This window comes from Pezoporus flaviventris, unplaced genomic scaffold (genome assembly GCF_033815535.1).
Source record: "Pezoporus flaviventris isolate CSIRO_AGI_PZ_B2104156 unplaced genomic scaffold, CSIRO_AGI_Pfla_v1 ptg000064l, whole genome shotgun sequence".
Taxonomy (NCBI): domain Eukaryota; kingdom Metazoa; phylum Chordata; class Aves; order Psittaciformes; family Psittacidae; genus Pezoporus; species Pezoporus flaviventris.
The window spans coordinates 1,077,070-1,094,938 of record NW_026892612.1 but is presented as its reverse complement, the minus strand read 5'-3'; the positions used below and the strand labels follow the sequence as shown (position 1 = coordinate 1,094,938).

The following is a 17,869-nucleotide window of genomic DNA, read 5'->3' as shown; positions in this document are numbered from 1 at the left end:
CAGGAAAAGTAATGCAGTGTAACTCAGCATGAAATCTTCTGGAAGGAAAACTTGATCCTTTTTTATGAAATTTTTAAGCAAGTTGAGTTCATGTATTCACACTTGCTCTCTCATCATCTTCATGCATTCACTCTTTCACTCACACATGCTAACACTCGCAAGCACCGAGATATATGGATCCAAGTGGCCATATAGTGTTTCGATTCATGCTTACTCCATTCATACACCAGCTTTAATATTTCTGTTAAAAACACACAGAGCATCAAAATGTGAAGTATTTGGAAAAAAAGTCATGAATAATTTACTTAACTATTTTTCTATTGTGAAGTCTATGTCTTAATAATAGATAAAAAGTAATTCATTTGTATTTCAACGTAATAAATCTTTGCTACAAAATCAAAGTGCCTCTCATTTCAGTAGAAAAGAAGAATGTTAGGTGATAGCAAACATTCTTTTGTTGGTATAAATAATCAATCACTCTGAGTATTTGATCACATTAAATGACATAGCTGTACCAAATCTGAGAAGGAATTAAACTGCTGAAAGAACCCGGGGTACCATGGTAACTATTATTTCCAGAATTCACAGGGTACAGTTGAAGTTAAAAAGATGTCTATCACTATTTACGGAAAATATCATGTGCTAATACTTTTGTGCTAGTGAGACAAACCACAAGAAGTCCGTTGGTTTACTTTTCATCCCAGTCCAGAGAAAATACTCTCTTTATATGCTTAAGTCTAAAAAAAAACTTTTTAATTGTAACTGACAGACTAAGAACTTGGCTACACATAGAACATTATTGGAAATGGCCCCTATAGGACATTTCCACACTTTGAACTGTGCACTGCTTTCTTCTACTCATTAGGTAAATTCCTTCAAATTGTTACAAGCAGAGGAAGGAATATAGTAGAGTAAAGCTAGTGTTTTATATTGCAAAAGTTTGTGCAGGTTCAAGTGCTAATCTATTTACACATGTATATAGTTCCAGAGGTAAATGCATTCATGCCCAAGAAAGTAACTTTTGTATTCTGGGATTTTGTCTAATAAAACTATTACAGAATGCAATGTATAGGACCAGCTTTCTTATCTAAAATGTTGGTGATGGGAAAATCAAACCTTTAATAGCTGACACTTCCATACTACGTGTAGCAGTACTTACGTATTCAACAGTACTTCATGGAGGAGACGCAGCTCCAATAAAGATCACTGGCAGTTCTATTAATTTCAAACTTGATATTGGCCCAAGTGCTTTGCTGGGTTAGGATTTTAATTTTATTTGAAAGAAAATATTATGATGTTCAACTCAATAAAAGTCACAGTCTTTATGTTTGTGAATAACATGCAAATTATTAAGCTCCCATCTCTCAGGTGTCAGAAGTAAGAATTAGATTAAAAGATCACAAAATTTGTCTTACATAAATCTAATGGCTAATGCTGGCCAGACTATTTCAATATTGATCCTCTACAGGGCTTCCTTTCTGCAAGGACTCATGCATGGTAGCCCAGATGAAGAAATTCTGGGGTCACCCCCATTCAAACTTGGCCTTAAGTCTGGCAGTACTAGAAGAATGAAGGCAATCTTAAAGTGACAAATAAGATTCTTATGCTTTTATCAAGGAAGAGGAATTAATAACTTTTGCAGGTGAGACAGACCAGTTCTATCTATCAGATAAACACAGACCTCATTCAAGCTGGTGACCTCCTAGTGTTGGGAAGTCTTCTTTAGTAAGGGCTGGATGGTGGTTCTCACAAGGATTTCTCTTTTAGAAATAAAGAAAAGTGAGTAAAAAAAAAACCAAAAAACTTAGTTTTACCAAGCTTTCCAGAACTTTTGAACTGAATACCTCTGCTCTTTCCTTAAATAAATAAAAAGGGCATTAAAGGGACTTCAGAAAAATCTGAGAAAATAGTTATAAAATACTGCCCCTCCCTGTTTCCCTGGAAGTTTTTCTTCCTTACTTGCAAACTGTTTTCTGGGTTGTCTGGGGTTCATACCCTGCTACTCAAGCATTTTTATGACAGATTCCTATAGAGAGAGCAGACCAGTGAATTAGTTGTGATGTTGGATATTAATAGTCTAACAGGGAATGGAGATGCAAAATCAGAGGAAGGACTTAATATTTCCTGATCTGAATGGATTAAGTGTGGCACAAATATGTTGTGTCATCAAATGTTCTCTTTATGCTGTATTACCAAGTGTTAAATGTGTCTTGAAATGAATATTCAATTTAACATTTCTGTAAAAACAGGCTGAATTCCAAGTCAAGCAATTCTTTGTTTTGTTCTGAACTCACTGTTTTTTTTTTTTTTTTGCATAAGATAAAAAACAGCCTTTGCAAAAATACTGTACAGTATTTGTTCATGCTGTCTGCTTGCTTTCAAAGGTATTACAAATGTTTCTGACAATGTTGTGGTGGGGACTGTGACCTTTTGATGTGAACAAACGTGAGAGAGAAAAAATGAGCATAATTAAAACTTAAGACGTTGAAAGTTTGATCTTCCAGTCTGTGCTCAAAACGCCTTCCTTCTGAGTGGGAGTTCACCTTGAATAAATACTACACTAAGGGCTTCTAAGAAACCACAAAAATTGTGCCTTTGTTTGTCCTGTTATACTTTAATGAGGTGTCTAGACATGTTTTAGAAGGAGGCATTATTAAACACCAGTATGTTTCTATACTGTTTCTTTCAATAGTGATCTGGAAAACTCTGTTTGAGGTGTCTCCCCGTCTAAACACTCCAAGGCAAGAATGATCGGCTGGCTATGGCATTAGACAGAAATAAGCGAATACAGGTTAACAACACTTAGCTGAGTTTTAAAGTTGGTGTGACTCACAGGAGGTCACTTTAACTGTTTTTCAGACATAAATTGCCAACAGTGCTTTTCTATTCAATTTGCTATCCTATGATGATGACTCAGGCAAACATATATATAGTTCATTTTCTAAGAATCTATATTATTGGTATAATCAATATCTGCCTCCGCATACTTCATATTGCATGGAAGAAAACTCCAATGTTTAATCCAATGTTTTGTTTTGAAACAAGAAGCCTATTCCTAGTTAGGTTATAGCTTTTCTTTCCATCAAGGACAGACTCAGTTTTTAAAGAAAAAGGTTTCATTTATAATCTTCAAAAAAATCAGAGACTGCTGTAGATTTGTGCTTTAGAAAATAAATTTTACTTCGATAATTACCAAGAATTTCAATAATAGATAGCTTTATTACCTAAAATCTATTATTTCAGACTTTCTGATGGCCCAGCCAGAGTATGAATTCTAATTGAGCTTCAGGGCTGGTTTTGTTTCCTGACTATGGAAAAGTGACTGATCACCTTCATTCATTGTACAACCAGTAAAGAGTGGTCACACTTTTTCTTTCAAAATAAAATTTGTGTGCTGTTGGACTCCTGCCTCTCTCAAAATACGTTATGGATGAACTAAACGAGCATTTTCTAAGTATTCACCAAAGAATACTGGTATTGATTTGTCTGTCTACAAAACTGGGAGAAATAAAAAAAGAAAACAAAACTGTGCTAGGCAATACAAATGATAAGCAGCAAGTGTAATACCAAATTTCTGAAAAATAGCCCTGCAAGACTTTGATCCTGGTATATTTAACTTTCTTAATTAAAACTCTATAAACTGGAGAATGGAAAAAATCTTCCGTAATGCCAGTGATACAAACCAGATGTGTATGACCCACTCCCAGCAACAGATCCACGAAAGAAACAATTACATTGTTCCCATTTTGAGAAAAGCAAGTAATTTACATCCGCTCTTTCATTATTACTTTTTCTGTGGAAGGCAGAAACTTTGTGAGAAATTGCTTTTTTCTAAAATGAAAAAAAGTTTGGCACAGAACTTTGCCTTTGAAAACTATTTTTATATCATGACCCACACTTTGAAAAGGAGAATTCACAGACAACCTTTCTGCCCTTCTGCTATTGTACAATATCCTTGAAGTAATTACTCCCACGAAAAGCTAATCAAAGAAAAGATGTAAACTTTGTTTACATCTTTTTGTGGAGTTGGCAGAGTTTATGAAGTAGTTGCATAATTTTCTGAAGCTTGAGGTGGTCAAGAAAACATGATCAAAGAACTGGGAATGAAAGCACTGAAGATATTTCATATTTGTGATACACTTGTGATGTAAGACCTTACAAAATGTTCATACTGTAAAAGAACATAGAATTTTCCTGGGTTTAACTTTATGAGCCTTCTATCAGCTTGTTTCTCCAACCTGTCCAGATCCCACTGAGTAGCAGCACTGCCTTTCCCTCAGGTACCTACTGCTTTCCCCAAGTGTGGAATCACTTACGAACTTGCTGAAAGCAGACTCCACCTATGTCATTAGACATCAAACAGTATTGATAGTATCGATCCTCAAAGGCTGCTATTAGGAACGAGGCACCAGTTGGACTTTGTGCTGTAGTTTATGCTGGTCAAAACCCTTTAACCCTAATAGTTCAGCAGTATGCCATCCATCTTTTTAGGCACTAAATCTTATTAGGCACTAATACGGCCCATATCTTAGCAGTTTGGTTAGAAGGGTACTGTGGGAAACCAGAGAAAAGACTTTGCAAGTCAAGCTGTGTAACATCACTGCTCTTCCCTTGTGCCCAGAATCAGTTATCTCATCACAAAAGGCAATCAGGTAAGTGAGGCTCGATTCCTCTATGGTAAAGGTATTCTAGCTATTCCTAATTATGATCTTGTTCTTAATGATCCTGGAAATGGCTTTCAGGAGTACTTGCTCCACATGTTCCCATGGATTGAGGTGAGATTGACTAACTTGCAGTACCCCAGATCCTCTTTGCCTCTCTTGGATATTGGTGTGATGGTTTTGGATTTTGTCGTTGTTGTTTTTTCTCCCCCTGTCAAAAGGAGCCTCCCATGATTGCCATGGCCCTTCAAAGGTGAATGACAGTGGCCTCTCACATTGATGTCAGCCAGCTCTCCCAATACCCTTGGATGTTTTCCATGAGCTCACATGGACTAGTGTGTGTCCAGTGGGTTAAGCACGGCTTTACCATGGGGACTACCTCACTCTTATAGGCTCAGCTATACATGCATCCTAACTTCTGTATTTGTGCAATGAAAGACAGAAAACAAGAACAGATAGCCATTTTTTTTCTCCACTTCCAAAAATATTGTCACCACACATTCTTAATTACTCATCCATAGTGCATTTTTATTTCAACCAAGCTATTTAACTAAATTATTTCCTGAAAGTCTCTGATAATAACTTTCAATATTTATAATATTAATATTGTTTATAATTAGTTTTTAGAGGGAAAACACAACTGAGGAAATTACTATCAAGCAGAACTAGACACTTGAACTGGCATCCTTCCTTCATTTTCAGGAATGTATTCAAAGAAGACAGCCATCTGTCCTCCTCTGGTTTCATCCCTAGCTTTTGAACATATTGACCAATGAAAAAAACCCCACAGAAATGGCAAAAGGCTGACAGTTAAACTCCCGTAAGTCTCACAAAACAACAACAACAAAAAATGTGCTTGTACTAAGCAGCAAGATAGAAATAAGCTGTAAGAAATCTGAGGTTTTACATTGACCAGCTGGGCGCCGTGAAGCTATCACTGTTCACCTAGCCCTGGGTGAGCTGAAACATGTGTTGGTCATTGCCCAATGAGACTGACATAGGAATTATTAGAATAGCTAATAATAGGTTTGCTACTTCACCTGAATATAGAATAACTTACTAGATACTAGAAAATTTGAGGACCTTGAAAAGGCTAGACAGATCTAGCAGACTAACAAATGGTTAGAAGGGTGGTGCCATAGTCAGGGTTACTTAGATGATGGGACTTGTTCTGGGAAACTGGGTTTACTGAGGGCTGATGGGGCTTGTCTGACAAAGAAGGGGAAGAACTGCTTTGGTAGGAGACTTGCCAGGCTGGTCAAAGCAGCTTTAAACTGTATTTTCTGGGAGAAGGGGCCTTTGATCCATCCCAATACTGCCAGTCAGATACAGCACCTGTAACGAATGCTAAGAGCAATGCAAAGCTACTTCAGCCGCTCCAGCTAATGAGTCAGCTTTATTTGGAGCTCAGCTCCAAATGGCTTCACCAAGGGCAAATTGTACCTGACCAATTTGATGGCCTTCTATGATGGGGCTACAGAACTGATAGGTAGGGGCAAAGCAGTTGACGTAATCTACCTGGACTTGTGCAAAGCATTTGATGCTGTCCCGCACTACATCCTTGTCTCTAAACTGGAGAGACATCATTTTGATGGGTGGACCACTTAGTGGATAAAGAATTGGCTGGATGGCTGTGTGCAAAGAGTTGCTGTCAACGGCTCAATGTCCAACTGGAGGTGGGTAACAAGTGGTGCCCCTCAGGGGTTGGTATTGGGACTGATCCTGCTCACCATCTTCGTCTGATAGTGACATGGCCAGTGGGATTGAATGCATCCTCAGCAAGTTTGGTGACGACACTAAGCTGTGTGGTTCAGTTGACACTAGAGGGAAGGGATGTCATCCAGAGGGACCCTGACACGCTTGAGAGGTGGGTCAATGCCAACTTCATTCAACAATGCAAAGTGCAAAGTCCTACACCTGGAAAGCTGCTCAGAGGAAAAGGACCTTGGGGTGATCGCTAATGGCTGAACATGAGCCAGCTTGTGCCCAAGCATCCAAGAAGGCCAGCAGCATCCTGCCTGTATCAGAAATAGTGTGGCCAGCAGGGCCAGAGCAGTGATCATCCCCCTGTACTCAGCGCTGGTGAAGCTGCACCTCCAATACTGTGTTCAGTTCTGGGCCCCCTACTACAAAAGAGATACCGAGTTGCTGGGGTGGGTCCTGAAAAGAGCAAGAAAGCTGGTTAAGGGTGTGGAGAACAAGTCTTATGAGGAATGGCTGAGGGAACTGGGGGTGCTCAGTCTGGAAAAGAGAAGGCTAAGGAGGGACCTTATCACCCTCTACAGCTGCCTGAAAGGAGAATGGGGAGAGGAGGTGTCTGGTGTCTTTTCCCAAGTTACGAGTGATAGGCCAAGAGGTAACAGCCTCAAGCTGAACCAGGGGAGGTTTAGGTTGGATATTAGGAAAAATATCTTCACTGAAAGGGTGATCAGATACTGGAACACGCTGCCCAGGGAAGTGATGGAATCACTGTGGAAGCATTCAAAAAACATGTAGATGCCCTTAGTGACATGGTTTAGTTGCGGACTTGTCAGTCCTGGGATAAAGGTTGGGCTTGGCAATCTTAAAGGTCTTTCCCAACGTAGTTTTCAAAATACGACTGGCTAAAGACCTGAGCAAGCTTATCTAAGTGTACCTACTTTAAAGCAGAGGGATGAACCAGGTAAACTCCAGTGGTCCCTTCCAACATAAATTACATTATGGCTTCTGTCTTGCTTATGTAAAGTGTAGTGAAAACATTTCATAGGTTCTGAATGACTGCTTCCAAGCCTCTGGGTAGCTAAAACTTGTCCCAGATAGTTCAGTGGATCTTAGACTCTGCTAGGCTTGAAGATTTAAATCAGGCAAATGGAGCCCTTTCACCACTTACTGACATGCCTTCTTCTAGTGCTTGATAAATATTTGAACATACTTATAAATGACTGTGAAGAGCAAACATGTAGATGAAATGAGAAAGGCTGAAATAAAGATACCGGGCTACTGCATGCATAATATGTGGTCATGTCCTTCTCTGCTCAGGATGAAAATACTTTCCTGCCAGGCATACAGTCTGGGTGATTAAAGCCACAACAGCAATGTTTACAAGCATATGAGGAATAAACATACGGTGTGTATAGTATAAATATTAGAAACCAATCCTATGTAGGTGGTTATTAAACATAAATGTTGCATTAAATCCTCTCAGACCTTGTAACAATCTGAATCTTAGTGTCACGGTTTACATAAAAGTGGACTGGCACTTGGATTGTCAGGTTCAGATGAATTATGGACTGAAATAAGAAGAAGTAAGCCATTTTCTGTGCTGAAACCTCAACCTTAACATCTGAAAAGGAACAATATTTTCACTTCTATTGACATGTGAACTGCTTTTCACAACATTTGACCTTCTGATGTTACTCAAATGACCTGTGTTATAAACTACTTTTACTAAAGCTTAAATTGCTCTTGGCTATGATTTTGTTCTATTTTAGTTTCAAGTTTGTAGTCTATTTAAAATAGCAAAGCTATTTTATATAAGAACATTTGCTTGCTTTTCTGTTTTATATTACATGGTACTGAAAGCTGATTAAGTAGTACAGCACTGTCTGTGTAACTGAACAGGCACCAAACTTCATATTCTAGCTACCAAAGAATTAAAAAGGACTATTGACAAATGAGTAACACCAATGTTTTTGTATCCAGTCCATGAATTCCTTTACAGACTCTTATTCTCCCCTCCCAACAAGACTGCTTAAGAGCATGTCTTCTGGGTTTATATGATTTGAGTTTTTAAAAATTAACCTGCTTACAAATTTTTGTGGGATGTGAAAATCATTAGATTCCTCTAATGCATAGTTAAAGAAAAACACTGGAATTCAGAAATTTGATAGTTATGACTAGGAGACAAAGACATCAGAGAGGTTGATCTATAAATACCATAAAAAATGATAAAGCTAATTGACTTCATCAGCAAAGATGACCCAATACTAATGTACCTCAGTGGGGAATAAATGAAGCTAAAAGAATTTATGAGAATAGTTCACCCAAATGAACTAACTTGTTATAGTTAGACATGTTGGAATGAAAAGACCCTCCAGTAACATCTACCTTCACTGAATAGAAGGTACCGAGTCAGGAGTCTGATTAGGGGTGTGAAGGGCGTTAGACTACTTAATACCATAACAAAATCCTTAGTCATTAACTTCCAATCTGTATTTCAGAGAATTTAATATGTTCTTTGGAAACTCTCACCCATTTTTCTTGCTTATTATGATGTCATTTAATATACCATAAGGAAAATATATCCTTTCATAAATCATTTGAAGTACAGTGGCTATAACTAGAATAATATTATTCATGACAATGTCATATCATCTTTTAAAAATATTTAGGTTTTATTTCAGCTACTTCAGAAGCTTTGAGAGAGCACCATACAACTGACTTTTTCAGTAAAATGGTACTCTGAGAGATCTTTGTAGGAAGGGTTAAATCATAAGTGGTTTAGTGCCTGCAAAACACTTACTGTGCATTTAATGATCCCTGAAAACCAGTATCTACCAAGATTCCTTTTTAATATGGCTGTGTAGAGCAAGATGAAATATTTACCTTGTAATGCTGTTGCCTGAGCTTGTACACTTACACGCTGACTAGCCATCTCGTTAGCCCAGGTGTGAGGACTCTCACCTCCTGAAGGTGCAAAGAGCTCGGAGAGCAAAGGAGAGGCAGCTTTCCTGCATGGCAGAGCACTAGTGTCCTGTCCACGCTGAGCTGATAAGCCTGGTGTACACGTTCCTAAAGTGCTTGGTAAGGCATACTGGATCCAGAAGCCTGACCACGACTGCAGGTCCTTCCAGTATTAGAAAGACTGTTAATTCCAGAGACGCCCCTTGTGAAATCTGAGACAGAAAAGCAGCCCTCCCGCCCCCAAAGGTGTGCCACTAGAAGGTATCTCTCCGTCTTTTGCCTCTGACTTGGTGTTTCCAAGTCTCTCAAGTGTAAACAGGAGAGAAAACCGCTGGACTTGGTGTGGAAGTTGCGTACCGGTAAGCGCTGCTGGACTGGAAGAAAGAACATGTTTATTGCGGGGAAACTAATTGTGCCACTATGCACACAACCCCCGCCCGGCCATCCCCCTGGGAGAGTGCCACCCCGCTGCCCCCCCCGCACCCCTCCCTTCCCGCCGCCCGCCCCACCACGGAAACACCGGAGGGAAGGCAGTGGCGCTCCGCCCTGGCCCGCCTCCCGTATTCCCCCCCCTCCGCGGAGTCTGGGCAGCACCGTTAAAAGTAAGGGAGGCGCGGAGAGGTGTGGGGGGGGGTGTAGTGGTGTTTGGTGCCATGGGGCAGAGGCAGCAGAGCCCTGGGGCGGCGGAGCGGGGTTGTGCCGCCGATGGGGCAGCGAGCGGCAGCCGCGGGCGGCTGGCGGAGTCCTGGCGGCGGCTGAGCTCCCGGCGCGGCTCCGCCAAGCGGGGCGGACCCTCCGCGGCCGCACCGCCGGTGAGTGTCTGCGACCGCGACCGGGCTCGGGCTCGCGCTCGCGCTCCTCCGTGCGGGCACCTCGCGAAGGCGGGTGCTGGGTGGGGGTGGTGTTGAGAAACCTGTTGCACTTCGGGAGGACGAATGCCCCTTCTGATGCGCTGTGTCTGACTAGTTCTAACAGGTGGAAGTCTCCCGTTTTCCTCTGTGTGTGCCTGTTCCCTTGCGGCGAGGCTGGCGCTTCTGCGGCCGGAACAGCAGCTCCCGTTGCTGGTGTCGGTGTAGGAGCCGCGCGGGAGTGCAGCCAGCGTGGCTGGGAAGTAATAGCTTGAGACTTATGCCTGCGTGGTGCGGCTGAGAGGGGAGTTGCAGCTGTCATAAGCGAAAGACTTGAAGGCAGGTGGACTGAAAACATGCGCTTGAGAACCATAAGTGTACTTCTTGTGAAGGTGTATTCCCTGGCGGTGTCTGCCTTCAGCCAGCTGGGTGGGATATGTCAGGAATCCCTGAGGTGGATGGACAGGCATCTTGATGAAGATGCATGGCACAGCATAGATTACGTACAGAAAAGCAAACATTTTGGCAAGTTATACACAGAAATTGAAAGAACAAATTGAATATTCAAGTAGAAGTGAGCGGCATTTGTTAGAATGCTTCGTGGTCTTTTTCTGTGGGATCAGAATGCTAGTGCTACGTGCTGGGAAAACATACAAAAAATTTTGGATGAACTGCTCACTGTCACAAGTACAACCTCAGGCCTCGTGTTTAGAAGCAATGTTGTGTGTTCGTACTGAAAGCTGACTCCATAAGGTCTGCAGTAATATACCTCACTCAATAGACCAAGTGTATTGTTTTAAAACCAAACACTGGTATATAAGCTTTTGAGCTGGGGGGAAGATGCCCACAGGTTGAATGCCAATTGGGGAAATAACATAAGGATGAAGAGACCTACGGTAGAAAGGATGCCATGGCAACAAGAAAGCATCAGAGAAAGTAATATTCTCTTATGGAGGGGGAAGAGGAGGAGCACCACATTCATCTGTAACACACTGTAGATTAAAATACTATGATTTAGTTGGGTTTTTTGTTGTTTTTTTTTGTTCCAGGATACACTAACTTTCTGCAGTTGATGCCTTAAATTTAATTTCCAGGTAAAAGTTCTGTTTGCCACAGCTCATCAGAAAAATGCACAATGAAGCTGAGGATGGGGTTTGGTTCTTTTTTGCTTTTTTTTTTTTAAAGGTGCGTTGAGTTTCTGTTCTTCCAAAGTACTTCTTGCGGCTTACAGCAGAGATGAATTCTTACTCCGGCAGAACCCAGAATGTGACTCAGGTTGCAGGTGTTTGGCCAGAATTGAAAGTCTGTATTAATCTTCAGTTATTCTTTACATTTCCAGAATCTTTCTAAATGGATAAGCAGCTTCTTCCTGTTATCTTCTCTCAAACAGTAGTTAAGTGGTGTATTTATACTGGAGTTGCATTACATTTAAACTTCTGAATTCCATGAACTGCAGGACAGATGGGAAAGGCTGACTCTGATTTTGTTTGTTTGTTTTTTTATTGTGTTAGTTTTTTTATAAACACTTTTTTTGGTGAATGGGTAGCAATTAGTTTGTGTTTTCATTTATATACTTTATTGTAAGAGGGCATAGGATTTTTTAAACCACATTTCACTAAGAATAACTCACTAGGGATCATTTTCAAAAGCAGCGACAGAAAATACTAATCCTTAAGACATTTCCCACCACCATCTTTTTTCCTCCCCCCTTCCTTCCAAACAAACCCTTAAAAAAAGAGTAAGATTTAAATCCTTTTAGCATTAGCTCTTCCCCCCAGCCTTGCCAGCCTGATTGTGTTTTCCTTGTAGTAACTTCTCTTTGTCTTCCTCAGTTTATTTCTTAAAGGTTGTCACTTCTCTGAGGAGTTTTGGGGTGTTGAATTAGGAGGGTGGCATAACTGACTCTGTGCACATGTATTTTTTTGTACATTATTATTCCCTAATCTTGTAATAATAACATTATTCTGGAGTCTCAGATGGTTTCTGTGCCTTTTTAATTAAGAAATGTTAGGTTTGGTCAGTTAATCTTCTGGAAACTGGACAGGCTGTGTGGACATGCTTTCTTTTGCTCCTAAAGCAGGCTAGTATATCAGCCTTTTGTAGCATACCTTAGGGGAGAGGCTGCTACAGTTTGCAGACAGTTTTGGATAGGTGAAAACATAGAAAAATCACTTGTTTAGAGCAATCTTTGGGGTTTAACCTATGTGACAGACTTCTTTAAAACTGGGATTTATTCAAAACAAAATGCAGAGTAACCCAGGGTGGTGGTGGTGGTGTGTGTTTCATTTTGCATAAAGGGTCTCATCTGAATGTCTTTTAAAGCCATTTAGGTAGGTGTTCTTGTTGTGCAAGAAAACAAAAATTTGGTGTTTTGAAGAACTAGTTTCTCTGTGTTAAGTCTCGGTTTAGATTTGCTGTCAAATGCAGAACTTTTAAATTAGTAACTGCATGTTGTATTTAGCAGTGAGAAAAGCTATTTTTTTCTGCATCAATCTTATCAGGTACAGTCTATAAATATCATAATTTTTCAACCTTTCTTTTATGTGATTGTAGAAATTGCCCATCCTGATGTTTCACACCAAATCAGTGAAAAAGTAACAATAATCCTGAAAATTGACTTTTATTTCTTTAATTCCAAAAGAAAAATTTATAGTCTTATTTCTTTGTGAAAACAGTTGGGATTTCTTTTTGTTTTGCTTAGTTTGTTTTTGTATTAGTCCTAGAGTGACAGAGGAGGATTTGTTTTATTGGCAGGAGTGGAGGAAGGGAAGGATATTTGAGATAGCTCTTGCAAACCTCTTCTTAGTTTGGCTAGATCACCTCTGTGGCTGCCTCTAAACAGTCTCTATCTTTAAAGCTGTTATTTTGTTTATAATGTACTGACCCCAGTTGCATTTTGAGTAAAGGGGTTACATATTGAGGAACTAAAGTACAGCTGCTGCTTTAGAAATTAAGCCTTTTCTCTGATTTTCTTCTCTCCATCATCTGTTTTTGTAACTCATAAAAGAAAGCGGCATGGAAACCCCCTGCTCAAATTGATGAAAGTTTTGCCATTTGGAACAGCAGATCACATTTTGGATGTTAAATTTCTGCACATAAAGAGAAATGTCTGGCTTCTTTCTATGAGGATGTTGAGTATCATTTATACTTACAGCCTCTGATTTCTATGAGTTTTTCAACCCATTTTGACCAGGGGCTGCACAGTATAGTGTTCCAGTTTAGTAAAAAAAGAGGTATGTGGCTATTCTCCTGTACAGTTTCTGTTCACAGCAACTTATTTTCTTTATTGTTCAAAGATAATAGGTTTTTCTTATTGCTTTTGAGCTGAGTCTTCCCACAGGATATTTATATGAGCTCAGATACAAAATGATAAGTGAGAAATGTACAAACACATGAAATACAACTTTTCCCTTTTACTTTGCTGTGGCATCAGTGAAATCACACCTGTGAACCAGTTTATTGGTCCTGTCCTGGACACTGAAGATCAAATGGGATGAACACAAAGGATTGGCAGGGAGAAATCAGTTACCTTATGGCAAAGCTGAGCTAGTTACATGTGTATGTGGTTGAGGAACAGTACACAATACAGTAGTTGTCACCCAGTGGGTGAAGAGTTGGATTTCAGGGGGACTTGTTGTGGAGCAGATTTGAGGGCCTTGAACAAAGTTTAGTTTGCCCTCTGAGTTCCACATCTGTGAATTTAAGAAATGAGTTGTCATTTTCTCTTTCTCAGTTATTGTGGCAAAAGCATCTTTGCCAAGAGGCTGACCAGCCTGGTGAGCATTGTTTAGAGGCAGCCATGTGTGTGACTTAGCTAATATTATCTCTTGCAGACCTTTTCTATCTCAAATAGCCATCTTTTTCTCAGCTCCTTCCAATAAAACAATTCCCTCTTAATCATTCAGGGAGTTACATGGGAGAGAGATTACAGTCCAGAGTAAAGTGACAAAATAGTGGGGCAAAGGCAGAAAGCGAAAATGCAGGGTGGGAAGAACAACTTGGGTATGTTAAAACAGGACAAAAGAACACCTGTTTCCAGCATGTGCACATAACACATACAGCCTGGGAGCTGAGCACCAGAACAAAAGTTTAGCATGTGGCTATAGAGCTGCAGCATCACTGGGTTAGCTGTGATGTGGTGAGAGCTCATGTGGCTGGAGTGCTGTGATGGATGGAGATGAGCCCTTCAGGAGAGACAGGCAGGGAAGAGGAAGAAGGAGTTTGCCCTCCATGTGAAGGAGCAGCTCAGATGTTTGTAGATCAGGGTCAGAGGAGGAGTCACTAAGTGTGACACTGTGGTAGGATGTATTACAGACCCCTGATCAGGGTAAAGAAGTAGATAGAGCTTTCTCTGAAAAATCTGAAGAAGTCTCTGTGCCACAGACCCAAACCTCACTGGAAACTTTAATGTGTTAGGATGCCAGCCATCCAGAAGATTGCTGGAGGGTGTCGAAAATAAGTTCTTGCTGTTGAATGGTCCCCAAGTCCTTGTGCAGCACACCGTGTAAACCTTGTCCATTGAAAGTTTGACCTGTTTTGCTCATGCAAGCTATTGTATGATTTTCTTTGAAGGAAATGGCTGTATTTGTCTTTTCTGCTGGTAAGCAGAAACAATGTTCTCGTGATTTCTTTCTGCACTTTGAAGGCAAGGCAGTGCAGGTGGTGTAATTGTTGGTAATGAGTGGGAACTGTCCACAGGCTCCTTTTTCAAAATTAGTTGGCTATATTTCTCCTACAGCCAAGGAATTTGTGCAGTGCAACAAGACAGAAAGTCATATGTGCACAGCAGCACAGCACAGGTCAGGGTGTACTCAGCTTTACTAGTGTATGGATCACTGACTCCTTGATGTGCAATGGTCTCCCTGTCAGGATCACTACGAATGGAGAAGGTGACAGTGATAGCAGACACAGATAAGGTAGGTCCTTGCAACCTTTTTTGTTGTTATCAGCAAGGTCTGCTGGGCCTCTGCTCTTACTGACAGGTCTCAAGGAGGAGAGGAGCTACCAGCTGGGGACAGTGGTCCAGTTGATGTTCATTCAAGAGCACTTGACCCGCACACACCCCTGGGACCTGTTGGGCTGCATCCTGAGGTGCTGAGGGAGGTGACTGACAACCTTGTGCAGCTGCTTTCCGTCAGCTCTCAAAGGCCATGGAGATTAGGGAGGTCCCAACAAGTGGAGAAAGGCAAATGTCACCCCTGCCTTCAGAACAGTGTAGCAGCAGCCTGGGAAGCTGCAGGCTGGGCAGCCTCCGGCCAGCCCCAGGTAAAACCAAGGAGCGAGTCCTGGAGCCCACGCCTGGGCACATGAGGGAGCAGCCAGCGATGGGAGCAGCTGGCAGCGAGTTTCTACAGGTAAATCATGCCTGACCCACCTGACTGCTGGCTGCGACAGGATCATGGGGACGAGAGGAGAGCAGTGGATGCCACCTGCCTCTGCTTCAGGCTTTCAGCACTGCTCCACCAACATCCTTCTGCCTGGGCTGTGAGGTTATGATCTGGGAAGAAAGGCACAGTGGTGGGTGAGAACCAGGTTGGGTGGTGGGCTCAGGGAGGTGGTTGTGGGTTGGACATTGCCTGGAGGCCAGTATTGAGCTGAGTCCGCTGGGTCTATGCAGGGCCTGCACTCTTCAGCACCTCCATCAGCAACCCGAGGAGGGGATGGAGTGTGCGTACAGCCCTGTGAAGCGGCAGCTCTGGGGGTGGTCCTGGGCGCTGGTGGGCAGTGAGGTGAGCCAGGGCCACCCCCACCCGTGTCCTCAGGTAGCAATGAGGGCCAGCTGTGCCTGGGGTGGTGTGAGCAGGACATGGCCTGAGAGCCAGGGGAGGGCAGGGACTGTCCCCTCTGCTTGCTGTTTGTCAGCCCCTGCCTGGGTACCACCTCCAGTTTGGATTCCCAGCACAGGAACAACACTGTCAGACTGATGGGAACCGAGGGAAGGTCATGGAGAGGGCGAGGCTGGGATCCCTTACCCTGTGAGGAGAGGCTGCAGGACCAGGGCCGGTTCATCTGGGAGGAGCAATGGCTTTGCAGCCACCCATCAGCATCACTGGCAGAATGGGAGGGGACAGAGAAGATGCAGCCAGGCTCTTGCAGTGGTGAGTGGTGAGAGGGAGAGAGGCAGCAGCACAGGTGAAACACAGGAGGCCGAGGCTGGAGGGAAGAAGCCTTTCCCCCAGGAGGACAGCAGTGGAGCCGGGGCCCGGGGAGTTCCACATCCCAACTGGTGAAGTCCTGAGCACTGCCATCTGACTCCCCTGCTGAGCCTGTTGTGGGCATGGGCTCATGACCATGGAGACCTCCCCAAGTCCCAGCCTGCCTGAGTTACCCTGGGATTGTGTAAGTCAACATTAAAAAGTCCTTTGAGAATTAATTTACAAGATACATGCTAGCACATCTAGTAACTTGTCTATGATTTTAATAACTTCTTGAAAAACATAAAAGCATACCAACATTAGTTATCAGAAGTGAAAACACACTTCTTAAGCAGAAATGTAAGTTCCAGGGCAGGCACTGGTAAAATAATATGGTAATATTAAAAAATGGAAAGTAACACTTTTCCTGGCCATTCTCCCTCCTGCACTAGCAGGAGGGTGCCCCCCCCCCCCAGTCCCCCCAGTCCCCCGGCCAAGCCCTGACTCCTTGATGCCTCCTTCAGGAGGAGCTAGCTAAAAGCAGATGTCTGTCATTCTTGAATAATGCTTTTACGATTGTTTCATTATACAGAAAGTCTAGCAATAAAAGATCCAATAAAAATGGAAACGAGATCTCTGTCAGTGGTGTGACTTGGAAGTGAGAAGAAGGCTTGAGTGGATGAAGCCTACAAGAGGTGTTTGTGCAGGCTGTGGGTTGTATGTTGTGCTGCTGTAGGACTCGCAGTGTAAAAAGAATTGTAATGAATTTTACTTATGATCTGATTTTACCATCTTTGAAGAAAAGATTTGTTTTCATTATGAATTAATATTTAAGTTGTTGGTAGGTGAAGAGAGCATAACTAGTTCTGTGCTCAAATACTTTGTCATGCCTGACAAATTGGACATTTTGTCTAGCTACGATTTTAGGGATCATGCGTGTTTTGGTTTTTTGTTTTTTTTTTTTTTTTGTTATTTGTGTGTGTGGTTTTGGGTGTTTTGGGTTGGTTTTTTTTTTTTTCCCCCTCAGAACCGTCCTGAGGAAAATGTTTTTGCTTGCATGTTGCCATTCTTGTGAAGGACTTCTCTGTTGTGTAGACTAAATACTGTCTTGATACTGGGAAAACATCCTCTGTTATTAGTATGGAGTGACTTTGAAATTGCTAAATTTTGTGCTGAAGAGAAAGTTCCAGATTTTGGGTTTAATCTGGGAGATGCTTGTATTAGGCAACCCTCAAAAGTCCCTTCCATGTTAAATCATTTTATGACTGTAGCTTTTGAGATTAGTTCTCCGTACCTTGTAGAGCAGAGTGTGGCATAACTGACTGCAGTCACCTGTCATGCAAGTCACTACAGAGCTGGGTGTGATTTTTAGCACAGAAGATGAGGAATACAGAAAAAGCAAAGCAAAACAAAACAAAAACCGAAATGAGGAGAGGAAATTAATTCTTATTAAAATGGTAAACCAGAACAATAATTCAATTTCCACAATTCTCATCTGTTTGTCTTCCCTGAAAATACATTAGGGACTATTATATTGAAGACAGTGTGTCTAAGAAAATACAAA

General features: G+C 41.8%; 1 protein-coding gene across 6 annotated transcripts in view; it reads left to right on the top strand.

Annotated features, from left to right (window-relative positions):
* The window catches only part of TRPM3 (transient receptor potential cation channel subfamily M member 3), a 410,566-nt gene that overhangs the window by 18,495 nt on the left and 374,202 nt on the right, over positions 1-17,869 (top strand). For 5 of the 6 annotated variants that reach the window (XM_061470784.1, XM_061470783.1, XM_061470782.1 and 2 more), the window contains exon 1: positions 9,958-10,135. The exons of the other annotated variant lie outside the window; for it this stretch is intronic. In XM_061470784.1, coding sequence (XP_061326768.1) covers positions 9,977-10,135 — 159 coding nt within the window. In that variant the 5' untranslated portion in view covers positions 9,958-9,976. Of the gene's footprint in view, positions 1-9,957; positions 10,136-17,869 lie in introns of those variants that run through there. 6 annotated transcript variants of the gene reach the window in all.